At 39.1% G+C, this 16,739-nt stretch overlaps 1 protein-coding gene across 1 annotated transcript; it reads left to right on the forward strand.

Moving 5' to 3' along the window:
* Nucleotides 1-1,361: 1,361 nt before the first annotated feature.
* On the forward strand, nt 1,362-16,512 carry LOC143782381 (serpin B3-like). The gene is made up of 8 exons (XM_077269767.1): nt 1,362-1,487; nt 1,778-1,962; nt 2,108-2,143; nt 3,686-3,805; nt 5,962-6,079; nt 9,096-9,238; nt 11,157-11,309; nt 16,016-16,512. The coding sequence occupies exons 2-8, from the start codon at nt 1,795-1,797 to the stop codon at nt 16,415-16,417; spliced, it is 1,140 nt and encodes a 379-aa protein (XP_077125882.1). The 5' UTR covers nt 1,362-1,487; nt 1,778-1,794; the 3' UTR covers nt 16,418-16,512.
* Nucleotides 16,513-16,739: the final 227 nt, after the last annotated feature.

Consider the following 16,739-nt stretch of genomic DNA (forward strand, 5'->3'; position numbering starts at 1 on the left):
CATAGAGCCTGGGTCGTGATAGAGACCCTGTAAAAAGGCTCGAGCCACCTGTCATACGGGTTAGTGTCCCACCTTTATGAAGGACAGAGAGAACTGTGAGGACCTTGATAGAAGCCAAAGGCAGCAAGGAAACACACAAAAGCGCTGGTAGGAAGGTTTTCATCTCCACCTGGTAAAGAGGACTCTGAACTTGCTTCCAAGTAGGCTGGACCTTGTCTGTACCTGTGATCTGGTGCCCTGGACTGTGGATTCCTGAAATCTCTAGTAAACCAGGTAAAGAGACTGCAAACCTGTGTCCTCCGTTCTTTACTGCACCACTCACCATCCTCATCCACACACTGGGAGCCCTGGGGACCTACTTCACCTGTAGGAAGTTATACCATCTTACCATCTTAGCTGCCATAACATCACCCCAGAGGACCCCTTTAAGCAGCGTCGGTCCCCACTGACCGAATACCACAGGTGTCGTCACGAACTTTTATTATTTTACAAACCCCTTTAAAGACTTTCCCTTTAACATGGGCACCCAGGGCCATGGACCGGGTCACCGCCACTGTGGCTCACCCCTTTAAGTACCGGACCCGGTACCGAGTACCCCACAGCCCTGGCGGGCGTTCTGTTTCAAGCTCTGATGTGAAGTAAACGACTTGTTAAAAAGCTCAGAGCGATTTTTCTGTGTTACTCTCTGCCTGTTTCCTCTCCCTGATCCTCATTCCTACTTCACCCTTCATGGCATATATGAGTGTATGTGTCCTATGACACCAAATTGAGCTGTGAGTCTGTCTTGTGTGAGCATGATTAATTTTAAGCTGTTTATATTTTTTTCAGATTGGATGACAAGTTCAAGAAACAGGGGGGAGGAAAAAGTGCCTTATAAGTGTGGAAGGAAACTGATTCCTCTAATATTACTCAGTTTCTTATATTCTTTTAAGCTATGATTTATGCAAAGTTTGTTGAAAGTTCAGTTCTATTTTAAGGTTGATGGACCCAAAATGAGGTTTTAAAAGAAAGAACTTATACTCCAGGGCTGATGTCACTCTTTTGCACCCGGTTAGTGCTTCCCCCCAGATCTACTGGCATCAATATCCTACAGTGGTCACTCAATGTCATACAGGATCTTGATGCCAGGAGACTGGCAGAGAAGTCACGCTCATGGCAGAGGAGCAGCACTGAACCAGAAGATGATTATAAGTTTAGATTTATGACTCCACCTTGGGTCCATTAATGTGAACTTTTAAAATAGCAGACAACTCCTTTAACAATGCAAAAAACTTGCTCAGCCTGCTTGAAAGACAAAAAATCTGAATGTGTCAACAAAGCTAAGGCAAACTTTGTGCCATGTTGTTATATGCTAATAAAACATTGCACTTCATGGCACCATGCCAGTGGGTAAAGAAGAATAGTATATAAGCCTGCATGTTTTAAATGCCTCACCAGTCCACTGAATTCCACTGAAGGTACAGAGACTGTATAAGCTATCCGTCAAGGTAATGTAACTTATTTACAAGAATATACTTTACAGTTACTATGTTACGTTTTATTGTATACGTACATAAGACAGTGCTAAATGGAATTCTTTAAAGCACTCATAGCTTGCATTCTTCATTGTTACAAAGTGGAATCTTGCTTGAAATAAGAATCCCCTTGTTTGCTAAGTCAACTCATTAAATTGCTAGTTGTAACTCTTGCTAGACCCGCTGGAGATGGTCAAGTTACAAAATTATAATGAAGGTTTTTAAGTAATATACTTAAACTATGAACAATATTTTTTTTCTAGGATCCATTTTAAGCATCATGGATGCCATTAGTAAAGCTGTTAACAACTTCTCATGTGATCTGTTGAAAGAGATCGCAAAATCTGAGCCAAACAAGAACATATTTTATTCACCTCTCAGCATTGCTACAGTGTTGAAAATGGTTATGTCAGGAGCTGGCGGAAATACAAAGTCTCAAATGGAAAAGGTACTTTTGCCTGTGAGCCTCTTGAGTTCGAGCCACTCTGTTCATCATGGTCCATACTTGAAATTGTGAAACATGAATGTGAGAGGCCAGATTCATTTTGGTTGACATAGCAATTATTTATGCTAGATTGTCTTTTTCATTCCAGGTTCTTCATGTGTCGCAAGAATGTTCAAGTTTAAAGGTACAAATTCATCTAATATGAAATACCATGCCATTAACCTTAACTATATCATGCCCTTTCACCAACAATAGGGATGCCTAACTACTAAATAAATATCTTTGTGTACTTCAAAGCCTGATGATTTGCTTTCACATAATCAAGAGTATCTATCACAAATCTGAGGCTGCCCTTTATAAGAGAGTAAGTAATTGATAATATATTGCACTCATCGTATTATTGAGAACTGTGTACTTACAATTGCTAATTTTGCCTTTCTACCCAGTTAATTATTCTCTTTTCCATTAGATCTACGACATCACGTAAGTAAAAACAGACTAGCTAAATCCTTCTAAGCTCTATGCAGAAGCAGAAGGTCTCTTTTTCCTTGCATGAGTCATCCCTCTTTTCAATTCTTGACCCAACTGCTCTGCTCCTCCCTCCACCAGGGACTTTTGTAGTGATGACTCATGCAGAGAAAAGACTTCCTGTTTCTACATAGAGCTTAGAAGGATTCAGCTAGTCTGTTTTTATTCACGTGATGTCATAGATGTAATGAAAAAAAAGAAGAATTAACTGGGTAGAAAGGGAAATTGAGCAATTGTAAGTACACAGTGCTATATAATATGATTGAAATATATTAAAAGGACAAGAACTTTGATGGTGAGTGCTTCTTTAAAGACAACAAAGCCCAAGCTTTGTATCATTGTGTCATTGTGCAATATGAATGCATGATGAATGGCATAAGTGACAATACATAATAACTAGATCGGTGCTCATAATCAGATATATAATTACAATGAAACATTTATAGAAAAATGAGTGTTAAGATACACTGCATGTTTTGTAAAGAGGGTGCACTTGCATAAGTGCTACGTGGAAGGGGGGTCCAATGAAAGAATATAAATCTCGTTCTCCCAATGTTACAGATTAATTAGTCTATTCAGGAATCAACACTTGGGAAAGTACAATCCAGTTCTTTTCTGATAGATAACACTGCTTATTTGCTAAAATTGTGCTCTGAAAAAAAGGAAGGGAATCTGTAGTCAGATTTGTGCTGCTCCATCTGAGAACAACATGATATAGGGGCAATGACCCTGATTCCAGTGGTAAGTCACTTACTGTGATGATTGCTATTAATTTGATACAATTACTGTTTTATCTGCTGCAGGTCTAGCAGTTATCTGAATGCTGTGCTCTGTATAACCCCGTCCACATCACTCACGGGTTTATACAAAGCTCATCTCCTGCTGATAAAACAGTGATTTTTATCTAAACTACACTAAGCATCACAGTAAGTGACACATCACTGGAATCAAGGTCTCTGCTACTATATTATGCTTCTTTGGCATTACGTGGCAAAAATCTGGTGACAGCTTCCCTTTACTGCACCACTTACTCCAACAAGTTGTTTTTCTCATAGAGTTTTTAAAGCAAGTGCTCAATGAACACGTTGAGATAAAGCTTATTTCAACAATGCTAAAAAGTCATGACTTCATTTCTTGTCAAATCAAACTATACTTCTATCAGAAATTCTTTATCTAATAAATGGTATGTGCATTATAGGAATGTGAAGAAGAACTCAAATCAGAAATCAAACAACTTCTGTCTGATCAGAAAGGCAAAAAATATGAACTAAAGATTGTTAGTGGAATATTTGGAGACAAGGCGTTCACATTCATAGACGTAAGTTGCAAATTCAACAGTGATGGGCGAGCGTGCTCACCACTGCTCGAAACTCAATACATTTTACTAGCTTAGTTCTCAAAAGGTAAAAAAAGAGAAATGATGTACATTTAAGTGTTCCTTATTATATGAGTTCTAGGGCACCAGTCAACTCTTCTCTTACGTCAGTTTTAGGCAATATTTGGTTTTCTCATAAAAGACAATGGAACATTTCTTATAATTCTGCCCTCTGTTCTTCCTGCTAGAAATGTGTGACTTAAGTGATAACTGAGTTTACCATTCTCTTAGTAAGTAGGGGATGTAAAGGTTTACTGGGAAATTAACCAAGAAATGCCAATGTCTAATTAATTTCCAAGAAAAACAATAGAATTCTAATTAATGGGCTCCTGCATTGTTATTTTAGGAGGAAGGCAAGTACAGAGAACTTCTTCAATGCAGCCTTACACATTTTTCATAGCTCTGTGTGTTTTGAAGGGGTATGCCAGGGAGAAAAAAGTATTCTAATATATATAGCTTTATAGTTTATGAAGCTAACATCCATAGTGTTGTTTCTAATACTGACAGTACCTGCTATTGCTTATGACAGTGGATCTTCTCTTCAATTGCCAGCCCCTGCCAAGCTACAGCCATTCTATCTGTTCTCTGCCTGCCTTCCACTTTACATGAATGCTAGTTCACACCTTCTTTAGTCAGAAGAGAGGAGGAGAAATAAGTAGAAAATCCAACGCCATGTTTTATTATTATTATTATTATTATTATTTATTGTTATAGCGCCATTTATTCCATGGCGCTTTACATGTGAGGAGGGGTATACATAATAAAAACAAGTACAATAATCTTAAACAATAAAAGTCACGACTGGTACAGGAGGAGAGAGGACCCTGCCCGCGAGGGCTCACAATCTACAAGGGATGGGTGAGGACACAGTAGGTGAGGATAGAGCTGGTCATGCAGCGGTTTGGTACATCGGTGGTTACTGCAGGTTGTAGGCTTGTCAGAAGAGGTGGGTCTTCAGGTTCTTTTTGAAGATTTCGATGGTAGGCGAGAGTCTGATGTGTTGTGGTAGAGGGTTCCAGAGTAGGGGTGATATGCGAGAGAAATCTTGTATACGATTGTGTGAAGAGGAGATAAGAGGGGAGTAGAGAAGGAGATCTTGTGAGGATCGGAGGTTGCGTGTAGGTAAGTACCGGGAGACGAGGTCACAGATGTATGGAGGAGACAGGTTGTGGATGGCTTTGTATGTCATGGTTAGGGTTTTGAACTGGAGTCTCTGAGTAATGGGGAGCCAGTGAAGGGATTGATAGAGGGGAGAGGCCGGGGAATAACTGGGGGGGGATAAATGGATTAGTCGGCAGCAGAGTTAAGAATAAATTGGTGGGGTGGGAGAGTGTTAGAAGGGAGGCCACAGAGCAGGAGGTTGCAGTAGTCAAGGCGAGAGATGATGAGTATATGGACTAGGGTTTTTGCAGATCCTTGGTTGGGGAATGTACGGATCCATATTTTTGAGTTGAAGTCGGCAGGAAGTGGAAAGGGCTTTGATATGTGGTTTGAAGGAGAGATCAGCGTCAATGATTATTCCAAAGCAGCAAGCTTGTGGGACTGGGGAGAGTGAGCAGCCGATACAAGATTCTGGCATAGCCAACATTAAGAATAGGTATCAGAAAATCTTCTTACATGTTTTGGAATAAAATTAGTTAATCATAGTTATTCATAGATTGATTAAGGAATTTTATTCTGAAATGCATAAGAAGATGTTCTGATACCTAATCTTAATGTTGGCTATGCACATGATTTTTAAATAAAGAAGCAAGAATTCAATTTGGAGGACACACTTACGTCTTTTTCTTCAGTTGATTTAAAAAAGGATTCTCTTAAAATAACTTCAGAAACTATAAAGCTAACATCCATAGTGTTGTTTCTAATGCTGACAGAACCTGACATTGGATCTGCTCCTTGTTTTCTCCCCCTCCCTTTTGACTAAAGAAGCTGTGAACTAGCAGGCATGGATCCGAAATGGAAGTGGAAGATTTATCTTCATGCTTACTCAGGCTATGGAGTGCCTGGAATGTTAATGATGCTTGTGAATACTTTTTATACTCCCTGGAGTACACCTTTAACTTAAAAAAAATTCTAGAATTTTTAATTATTTCTTTTAGCAATATGTACAGCTTCTGAAAAATGAATACAATGCAGAGGTCCAGACTGTTGATTTCAAGCATAACGCAGAAACAGAAAGCCAAAAAATAAATGAATGGGTAAAATGCTTAACAAATGGTAAGTCATTTGTCCTTATCATACTAGTACAATACACTGTGTACTATAATTTTTACTTTATTTGGAATAATTGCATGCATATACAGTACAGACCAAAAGTTTGGACACAACTTCTCATTTAAAGATTTTTCTGTATTTTCATGACTATGAAAAGTGTGCATTCACACTGAAGGCATCAAAACTATGAATTAACACATGTGGAATTATATACTTAACAAAAAAGTGTGAAACAACTGAAATTATGTCTTATATTCTAGGATCTTCAAAGTAGCCACCTTTTGCTTTGATGACTGTTTTGCACACTCTTGGCATTCTCTTGATGAGCTTCAAGAGGTAGTCGCCGGGAATGGTTTTCACTTCACAGGTGTGCCCTGTCAGGTTTAATAAGTGGGATTTCTTGCCTTATAAATGGGGTTGGGACCATCAGTTGCGTTGTGCAGAAGTCTGGTGGATACACAGCTGATAGTCCTACTGAATAGACTGTTAGAATTTGTATTATGGCAAGAAAAAAGCAGCTAAGTAAAGAAAAACGAGTGGTCATCATTACTTTAAGAAATTAAGGTCAGTCAGTCCAAAATATTGGGAAAACTTTGAAAGTGTCCCCACCTGCAGTGGCAAAAACCATCAAGCGCTACAAAAAACTGGCTCACATGAGGACCGCCCCAGGAAAGGAAGACCAAGTGTCACCTCTGCTTCTGAGGATAAGTTTATCCGAGTCACCAGCCTCAGAAATCGCAGGTTAACAGCAGCTCAGATTAGAGACCAGGTCAATGCCACACAGAGTTCTAGCAGCAGACAGATCTCTACAACGACTGTTAAGAGGAGACTTTGTGCAGCAGGCCTTCATGGTAAAGTAGCTGCTAGGAAACCACTGCTAAGGACAGGCAACAAGCAGAAGAGACTTGTTTGGGATAAAGAACCCAAGGAATGGACATTAGACCAGTGGAAATCTGTGCTTTGGTCTGATGAGTACAAATTTGAGATCTTTGGTTCCAACCACCGTGTCTTTGTGTGACGCAGAAAAGGTGAATGGATGGACTCTACATGCCTGGTTCCCACCGTGAAGCATGGAGGAGGAGGTGTGATGGTGTGGGGGTGATTTGCAGGTGACACTGTTGGGGATTTATTCAAAATTGAAGGCATACTGCACCAGCATGGCTACCACAGCATCTTGCAGCGGCATGCTATTCCATCCGGTTTGCGTTTAGTTGGACCATCATTTATTTTTCAACAGGACAATGACCCCAAACACACCTCCAGGCTGTGTAAGGGCTATTTGACCAAGAAGGAGAGTGGTGGGATGCTGCGCCAGATGACCTGACCTCCACAGTCACCAGACCTGAACCCAATCGAGATCGTTTGGGGTGAACTGGACCACAGAGTGAAGGCAAAAGGCCCAACAAGTGCTAAGCATCTCTGGGAACTCCTTCAAGATTGTTGGAAGACTATTCCCGGTGACTACCTTTTGAGGCTCATCAAGAGAATGCCAAGAGTGTGCAAAGCAGTCATCAAAGCAGAAGGTGGCTACTTTGAAGAACCTAGAATATAAGACATAATTTCAGTTGTCTCACACTTTTTTGTTAAGTATATAATTCCACATTTTAATTCATAGTTTTGATGCAGTCAGTGTGAATGTATAATTTTCATAGTCATGAAAATACAGAAAAATCTTTAAATGAGAAGGTGTGTCTAAACTTTTGGTCTGTACTGTATATATATATATATATATATATATATATATATATATTTATATATATATATTTGTAAATTTAAATAGAATATTTTATGAGTAATGAGTAAACCTACTGTCACATCCATATCTGGACCTTCTCCAACTACCTCTACTGCAGTCACTTGGAGCCACCATATTAATTTTGTGGGCAGCACATCATGGACAATAGCTCTTGTTAGAGTAGGCACTGTCCAGCCAAAAATAGTTGTTTGGTTGGGTCTTATGGAGTCACCCAGTTAGACAGAATCAGCAGCAGGAATAATTGCCTCAGTGCTGTAGGAAGTACCACACCCTATTTAAACTTCCAGTATACTGACAAGAGTTACATAGTCACATAGGTTTAAAAAAGCCCTAGGTTCATCAAGTTCGACCTCTCTCTCACCAATTATACATTTTTTGTCACTAGATTATCTTTAACCCACAATGTTATGTGTACTGAGGAAATTATCCAGCCCTTTATTAAAAGCTGTTATAGTGTCTGTAATGACTACCTGTTGAGGTAGAGCATTCCACAGTCTGACTGCTCTGACTGTAAAGAACCTTTTCTATTAAGTTGCTGGAATCTCCTTTCTTCCACCTGCAATGAGTTCCTGATGGTCCTTAGTATGGTCTTTGGAAGGAATAAGTCATGTGCCAGTCCTTTGTATTGACCACACATGCATTTATACATACAAATGAGATCTTCTCAGAAATATTTTTACTATGATATACAAGGCCAACATTTCCAAATTCTCATCATATGAGAGACCATAGTTACCAGCATTGGAACTGAGTGTAACTTCTGATTGTCCTTTTTAATATGTGGATCTAAAAACTGGATTCCATATTCTAGATGTGACCTCACAAGTGATTTATAGAGAAGTAACAATACATTGGAATCATGGGATTTTATCCCTCTTTTTATACACTCTAAATTCTTGTTTGCTTTTCCAGCTGCTGCTTGACATGGAGTACTGCTGCTCAGTTTACTTGTAAACAAAATACCCAAGTCCTTGTCTGTATTTCTGACTATTTTTCCATTTAATGTATATGCAGCAATAGAGTTACTCCTTCCTAGGTGCAATACTCTACATTTATCAACAATATATCTCATTTGCCAAGTGTTTGCCCATTCAGACATCTTATCCAGATTGTTTTGCAATATTGTAATGTCAAGATCAGTTTTTAATATCTTACATAGCTGGTGTCGTCAGCAAAGATTGACACTTTATTCTCAATCCCATCCACAAGGTCAAATAATTCATTTATAACATGTCTCGTTTTTTGCTCTTTTTGTAATTCCAGGTAAAATAACCAACCTTTATGAAAAGGGATCCCTTAATGAATCATCAGTTGTGGCATTAGTAAATGCAATTTACTTTAAGGGGAAATGGGCAAACAAATTCAATCCAACAAATACAAAAGAAGGAACTTTCCATGTGAATAAGGTATAGGAAATCTGTTGCAGAAATGTGCTATTGCAAAAAGAATCATATTTCAACCCAGTTAGGTAGTAAAAGAGGATAGTCAACAAACTTTGCAGTACAAACTGGGACATTACTAAAGAGATCTATTAGACCTGATGTACATTCTTAAACCCCTTTCCAACTTTGGGCGTAATAGTACGCCGATGTCGGACTCCCTCCCTTTGATATGGGCTCCGGCGCTGAGCCAACATTTTTCCGGCACATGTCAGCTGTTTTGAACAGCTGATATGTGCCTCAAACAGCCGCCACTGGAATCACGACTGTTAACTAGTTAAATGCCGCTGTCAATCTCTGACACCGGCATTTAACTCGCGCTTCCATTCCGCCCATCTGTGACCCCGTCACATGATTACGGGTCACCAATGGGTTGGCATGATAACCAGAGGTCTCCAGCAGACCTCTATGGTTGTCACTACCAGATTGCTATGAGAGCCACCTAGTTGTTGGTGCTCATAGCAAGTGAGCAATTCTGACATCGCCTGTATGTAGCAGAGCAGATCGGATTATGGCAGCTTCTACTCTCCCATGGAGACTATTGAAGCATACCAAAAGTAAAAATAAAATGTTTTGAAAAAAAATAAAAAAATAAAAAAATAGTTCAAATTACTCCCCTTTCGCCCCATTCAAAATAATACAATAAAAAAATCAAAAACATACACATATTTAGTATTGCCGAGTTCAGAATCGCCCGATCTGTCAATATAAAAAAAAATGAACCTGATTGCTAAACAGCGTAATGAGAAAAAAAATAAAAACTCCTGAATTACATTTTTTTGGTCACCGCAACATTGCATTAAATTGCAATAATGAGCGTTCAAAGGATTATATGTACACGAAAATTATATCATTAAAAATATCAGCTCGATGTGCAAAAAATAAGCCCTCACCCAACCTAAGATAATGAAAAATGGAGATGCTACAGGTATTGGAAAATGGCACAATTTTTCTTTTTGAACAAAGTTTGGCATTTTTTTTTGCCACTTAAATTAAACAGAACCTAGACATGTTTGGTGTATATGAACTCGTAATGACCTGGAGAATCATAATGGCTGGTTAGTTTTAGCATTTAGTGAACATGGTAAAAAAAAAAACAACTGTGGAAATGCACTTTTTTGCAATTTCACCGCACTTGGAATTTTTTCCCGTTTTCCAGTACACAATAAGTTAAAACCAATAGTGTTATTCAAAGGTGCAACTCGTCCCACAAAAAATAAGCCCTCACATGGCCATTTTGACCAAAAAAAATAAAAAACTTTATGGCTCTGGGAAGAAGGGGAGCAAAAAATGAAAATCAAAAATACTTCTGGTCATTAACGGGTTAAATATCCATGTCAGAATTCTGTATAATCCTTGAACGTTTTCTTAAAATTGGCATTTATTAGGCAGGAAAGCTTTATAAATCTTTAATAGAATAGATGTATAATGTTTTGCAAAGTAATTTTCCCAGCCTAATCAGGTCTAAGCATTTCAATAATAATGTATGTCATTTGTATTGTTAAATCTGATAGCACATACACTTTTAGATCTTTAAAGCATATGACTGCACCTGCACATATGACAGAGGAGAATGGAGGTCCTTTAACCCACCTAGTGCATTCAGAAGGAGATTGAATAGAGAGGTGATAGCACGTGACTGTGAGTTCCCTCCATTTACTTCTAAGGCAGTTACAAATATAGCCAAACTCTCAGGTTTTGTGGGACCTCTGCACTTTGTATATCTGTGGGTCCAGAGATTATTCACCCATTAGCAATTCATGGCATATTCATAAGTGTCCAAACTTTACCTTTGGACTGAAATGTGCATTTTCCATGCGTTTCTTAGTGCTTGTGATAATTGATGCATTTCTCGAAAAATGGATATATGTTTTGCTCCTTCTAGAATGAAAAGAAGACCATTCAGATGATGTCTCAGAGTGGGAAGTTCAAATATCTTGCCCTACCAGAGTTTAAGAGCAAGGCTTTAATGCTTCCATATGAAGAAGACCTATGTATGATCATTGTGTTGCCAGATGAAACTGATGGAATCAAAGAGGTAATGTAAAATATCAAATATTACAAAAACTGCAACACAATGTAATCCATAGGATCATTAAAATGAGTTGTCTAATTATACAACCCCTTACCTAATGGTAAATGCCCTAGCTATGAGCTGATCACCTATGATCTATCTCCTTGAAATCCAAGTGATCAGTTGTAATAACCAAAAGTGTGGTTTGGAAACAGTTTCCTTGCAGATGTTCTCTAACAAATAAATGACCATCTATACAATAAATGGATGGCCCGGTCAGCCAGAGTGAGAGTCAGTAAAAGCAGAAGATCTGTAAGTGGGTGGGTTTTCAGTGTGTGACCTTTCACCCCAAATATAGCAGCTACCGATCCTCTTCTTCCAAGAGTCATAACTTTTTTATTTTCCTGTGAACATAGTCATAGTAGGGCTTGTTTTTGCAGGAGAAATTGTAGTTTTCAATGAAATAATTCATTTTACCATACAGTGTACTAAAAAAAGAAGGGGAAAAAACTTACAAGTGGAATAAAAAGGTGAAAAAATGCAATTCTACCATAGTTTTGGGGAGGTTGTATTTGCAGCGTTCATTGTGCATTAAAAATAACCTGGAAACCTCATAAGTACAACAATGACAATACCCACCTTGCAAATATATACATTTTTTTCTTCTTTAAAGGGAACTTGTCATCATTTTTTCCTATATAACCTTTCAACCCGATGTGACAGCATATGACTCCAGTTCGCCCTGCAAGGCAAAAAAAAAAGACTCTGTATTGTACTCACCTACAGGGCGGTCCGATGGGCATGACTGGTCTTGGTCCGGTGCCTCCTCTCTACTTGCGATGCCAACCTCCGTTTGTGCTTCATGTGGATGATGCATCCTACTTCATCCACACAGTTTTCCCTTGCGCTTCTGCGCAGGCGTACTTCTCTCTCTGCCCTGAGCAAAGTACTGCAGTGAGCATGCATTCTTTTGATCTTTCCCGGTGCATGTGCACTTCAGTAGTTTGCTCTGCCCTCAATTGTAAATGATGTAGGATGCGTCCGGGACCAGTTTTTGTTTTTTTTTCTGTTTCATCACACTGTAGCTTGTTCTCCAGAATTTTTCTCTCCATCTGGCTTAATATAGGTAACAGATGAGTTCAGATCTTAAAGTTTAGGTACCGACCTGCAATAGTCACATCTGAAGGTCACTACTGCCCTAGTTAGGCCCAACTCCATTCTCCAAAGCCCCTTACTTTTCTCACTTCAGTGCACTATATCTTAGATGCACACTGCCCCAGGGTAGCCAGTAAATTACCGCCATAGCTAGAATTTGTACTTAGAAGCTTGTAAAAATTAACTATTTTTACTAGCTGTAGCAGGGCTGCCACCAAGAATTTCAAGGCCCCACGCTGCCAAAATTTTCTTGGCCCCTTGAGAGTCTGCACAAGCTACACTTAGTTCTGCCTCCACCCCTCGAACCTTCCAGGGTCTCACCGATCACTTTTCCACAAAGTCCTCACCAATCTCACATTGACAGTTCCTATCGAACACCATGTCACATACACAGCCATTAGCTTCTGTTTTGGACAAAAGACTACCAACATATAGAGCATGTGCAAATAATTATTAAAGACACACCTTAGCTATGAATACCACCCAAATGAAAATAGGTGCATATACTCTCTTTAAAAATAATATTTCTTTAAACATTATTGAAAAATTGATCAATTTAAAGTACATATAAGTTTAACAGAGAAATGCAATGGAGGACCACATGTTGCATTTGCATAGTTATATCCAATCAAGGGCCTGATGAAGCAAAGGATGAAACGTACGTCGGGGCACCACGACCACATTCCACATTAGGACTCATACTCGCGAGAAAAACGGACGAGTGCAATCAGATAAAAAATCGGATTGCATTCAGACCAATGTTATTCAATAGGCGACATCTCATTAGCGAGTTTTTTCTCAGCCGAAATCAGACTGAGGAAAAAAATCGCAGCATGCTGCGATTTGCTGCATATCTCAGACAAGACTTGCCAATGTAAGTTAAAAAAAAAGAAAACATGTGAGTGCTGTACGATTTTTACACACCAGTGTCCTTTGAAAAGTCAGCCATTCATGTCCGACTACTGTAAAAATCACACTGACAGGTTAAAAATAGAAAAGATAGAATAGATATATACACATAGAATACATATATATGTCAGTGATACACACACATATATATGTCTTTATATTTCATAGACAGATAGATAGCAGTATAACCAATAATTCATTTGTCAGCTTCTGTACAATCATTGCAGAAGCCGACAGGATAGGAGTCATGGTTTACATATAGTAAACCATTGCAGAACAGTTAGATTTATAGATGTCAGTGTCTAATAATGTTACTAGCATGTGTGTGTAAAATTTGGGACCTGTATATATTTAATATGATTTCACGTAAAAAATTGGCGTGGGTTCCCGCACAATTTTCGGTGCCAGAGAGGGAAAGCCAGTAACTGAGGACAGATATTAATAGCCTAGAGAGGGACCATGGTTATTGCCCCAAGGCTACAAACATCTGCCTCCAGCCACCCCAGAAAATTCCGGCACTTAACCTCTCTCATCCCATTGCCCTGTAGCAGTGGCATATGGGGTAATAAGGGGTTAATGTCACCTTTTTATTGTAAGGTGACATTAAGCCTGGCTTAGTAATAGAGAGGTGTCAATAAGACACCTATCAAATACTAATCTTATAGTTTGTAAAGGATTAAATAAACACACACATGCAGAATAAAGTATTTTAATGAAATAAAACACTAAACACTGTTTGACCATTTTATTGTTACTGGTAATCCAAGTGAAGCCCTCAATCACCTGTAAAAAATCTAAAATAAAAAAGCAACAATATCCCATACCTGTCCGCCGTACAGTCAAGTTCCACGCTGCAATCCATCTCAAGGGGTTAAATAGTTTACAACCTGGAGCAGTGCTAATGCTACCACCCCGACTGTAAACCACTGTGTAATGAATGAAAAGCTGCCTGCACAGCCTCCCCGCCTGACCGGACATGAACTAATTAGCGTGGGAAAGTTTCTGAACATTTTCCCACCCTGTCAAGTTCACCGCGTCAGGCGAGGAGTCTGCACAGCCTAAGTGACATCAGCAGTAGGCTGTCCAGTGTGTCTCATCCAGTCCAGACCCCTCCCCTCTTTGCTTCTGCTCACCAGGCCCCATACACAGGTAATGGCAGTAATGTCCTGATGGCGTCCCTGGTCAGTAGCAAATAAGTGCACAGTAAAGTTGCTTCCTATGTGAATTGAATACTGCTCCTTTGCCTGTCCATCCAGCAGCTGAATGCCAGCAGTCTCAGTACTAGGCCAAGTTTGGAACTGGCATTGGTGGGAAATTGTAGGGGCAATGCAGAAAAGAATTGCACACAACATACTCCCTGCCTATGCAGCCATGTAAACAGAAATACAAGGTGGTTTCACAATGGTCTTTGCCTTTTGGCCTCCATCAGGCCGATAATCGGTATATATTTTACCGCTCTATAGAATAGTGTGATTCTCTACTCTACCCTCTACAGAGATGTTCAGGAAAAAAATCCCATAGTAGTGCATGACAATTGTATTTTCACAAATTGCAGAAAAGAAGTCAAACACAACAATAGTGTATAAATTCCTGGTTGGAAATGATGACAAACAAGTATGTACAGTGATTAGCCATGACTCCACAGCCAGGCTCCATTCTTAACCTTGTCCAGCATTTTTGGGTGAAAGAGGTGTCAACCCTAACTTCCATAAACTTACTATTTGACCAATTTCTTCTCATTACAAGACATAATATCTTCTTCCTATACTAACAGGAGTTTTAGTGACTTGAGCACCTGCAGATCCACAGGAGCTAAATTGTAAAAAAAAATGTTCCTGCTTTATACTGAGACAAACATGTGGCCATTCAAATCATTTATTCCACACAAACACTCTATTGAAGCCAAGAGAAGTTTAGACTTTGATGTAATTGGTAATTTCAATCTACACAAGATCATGACATGAGAAATCGGGAGCAAACATGTTATCAGCCACACACAAGATATTATAAACTGTTTTAAATTATTTTAGACATTTATTCTAATAAGAAACAAAGGCCCTGATTCATCAAGACCCATTTTTTTCACCAGTCTTGATGAGGGGACATGGTGGAGTCAGAAGCTCCTGATTCATTAAAAGGTGCACGTTTCTCCAGATTCATTAGGAGTGTAAGATGGTCGCCAGACGAGTCCTTGAGGGGAGATATGTGTCATTGCAGCTATTAGCTGCGATGATCTAAGCTCGGAAGTATGCTCCAGCACCTATAGTGCTGAGAGAGTTATTTGGCCATTGCAGGGCCGGATTTTATGAGCGCTCATAAGATATGGGTGGGAATGACCGCTCACATATCCCAACCCCAGGGGAGTGGTTTGGCTAATAAAATGAGAGATTTCTCATTCGGTGTCTGACTGGAGGTGTGGAGACCTCCAGTGTGTGTTCCTAAAGACACTGACCTGAGCTGGCGGACCCGCAGGACCATATGGACTATTTTGTTTCCTGTTTGTTTTCACTTTGGGCCGGAAAAGGCTATTCATTTGTTTCTATCCAGAGCAGTTTATGTAGTTTTAATAAACTTGCTTGGAGATATGTGGTATTGATTATTTCAGTTTCAGAGAAGCAATAAAAGCTTATTATTTACTATGGTTTCCTATTTAATTTCTCTTTTAGCTACTATCAAAGGCAACTCCTGACTTACTGGCCACCTGGGCCCAAAGAAAAAATTTAAGGGAGAAGGAAGTTGATGTGATGATCCCAAAATTTAAACTGGAAGAAGGCTATGATGTAACGTCGACATTAAAGACATTAGGAATGACAGATATTTTCCAAGGAAATGCTGATTTATCTGGAATATCTAGTACAAAGGGTTTAGTTCTGTCAAGTTTTGTCCATAAATCTTCTATAGACGTAGATGAGGAGGGTACTGAAGCAGCTGCTGCCACCGGTGCTGGAGTCAGTGTAACCAGCTTGCCTAAACGGGAACCATTTACTGCAGATCATCCCTTTATGTTTTTCTTAGCAAAGAACAGCAATTTTCTCATCTTTTTCCAAGGAGTGGTTTTCTCACCATGAATACTGGGTTTTGTACCCTAATTATCAATAATACTGTTAAAAACTATTTGTCTATGTAATTACTGATATGCATGCAATAAAATTGATAAAAAATGTATTTTCTTTCATTCCAATTAAAGAAATAATGAAACATACACAAAAAAGCACATTATCATAGAACACAGCGTAAATGTATAACAAATGAAGTAAATGAACAAGTGTTGCTAGTGAGGAGCCCCACTGTATCTTATACTCCCAAAGAGCAGTCTTGAAATGCAGTATCTGCAGCTACAAACAAGAACTTCATACATGGGTTGGGTACCTTATTCTAGTGGGTGATGGC

This window comes from Ranitomeya variabilis, chromosome 6, assembly GCF_051348905.1.
Source record: "Ranitomeya variabilis isolate aRanVar5 chromosome 6, aRanVar5.hap1, whole genome shotgun sequence".
In the NCBI taxonomy this organism is placed as follows: Eukaryota; Metazoa; Chordata; class Amphibia; order Anura; family Dendrobatidae; genus Ranitomeya; species Ranitomeya variabilis.

Bases quoted from the DNA above. Each gene is read 5' to 3' on its own strand.
- LOC143782381 (XM_077269767.1), top strand. From the start codon at position 1,795: ATGGATGCCATTAGTAAAGCTGTTAACAACTTCTCATGTGATCTGTTG. The intron at 1,963-2,107 runs GTACTTTTGCCT...TTTTCATTCCAG, and splicing joins CAAAGTCTCAAATGGAAAAG to GTTCTTCATGTGTCGCAAGA. The intron at 11,310-16,015 runs GTAATGTAAAAT...TTTCTCTTTTAG, and splicing joins AAACTGATGGAATCAAAGAG to CTACTATCAAAGGCAACTCC.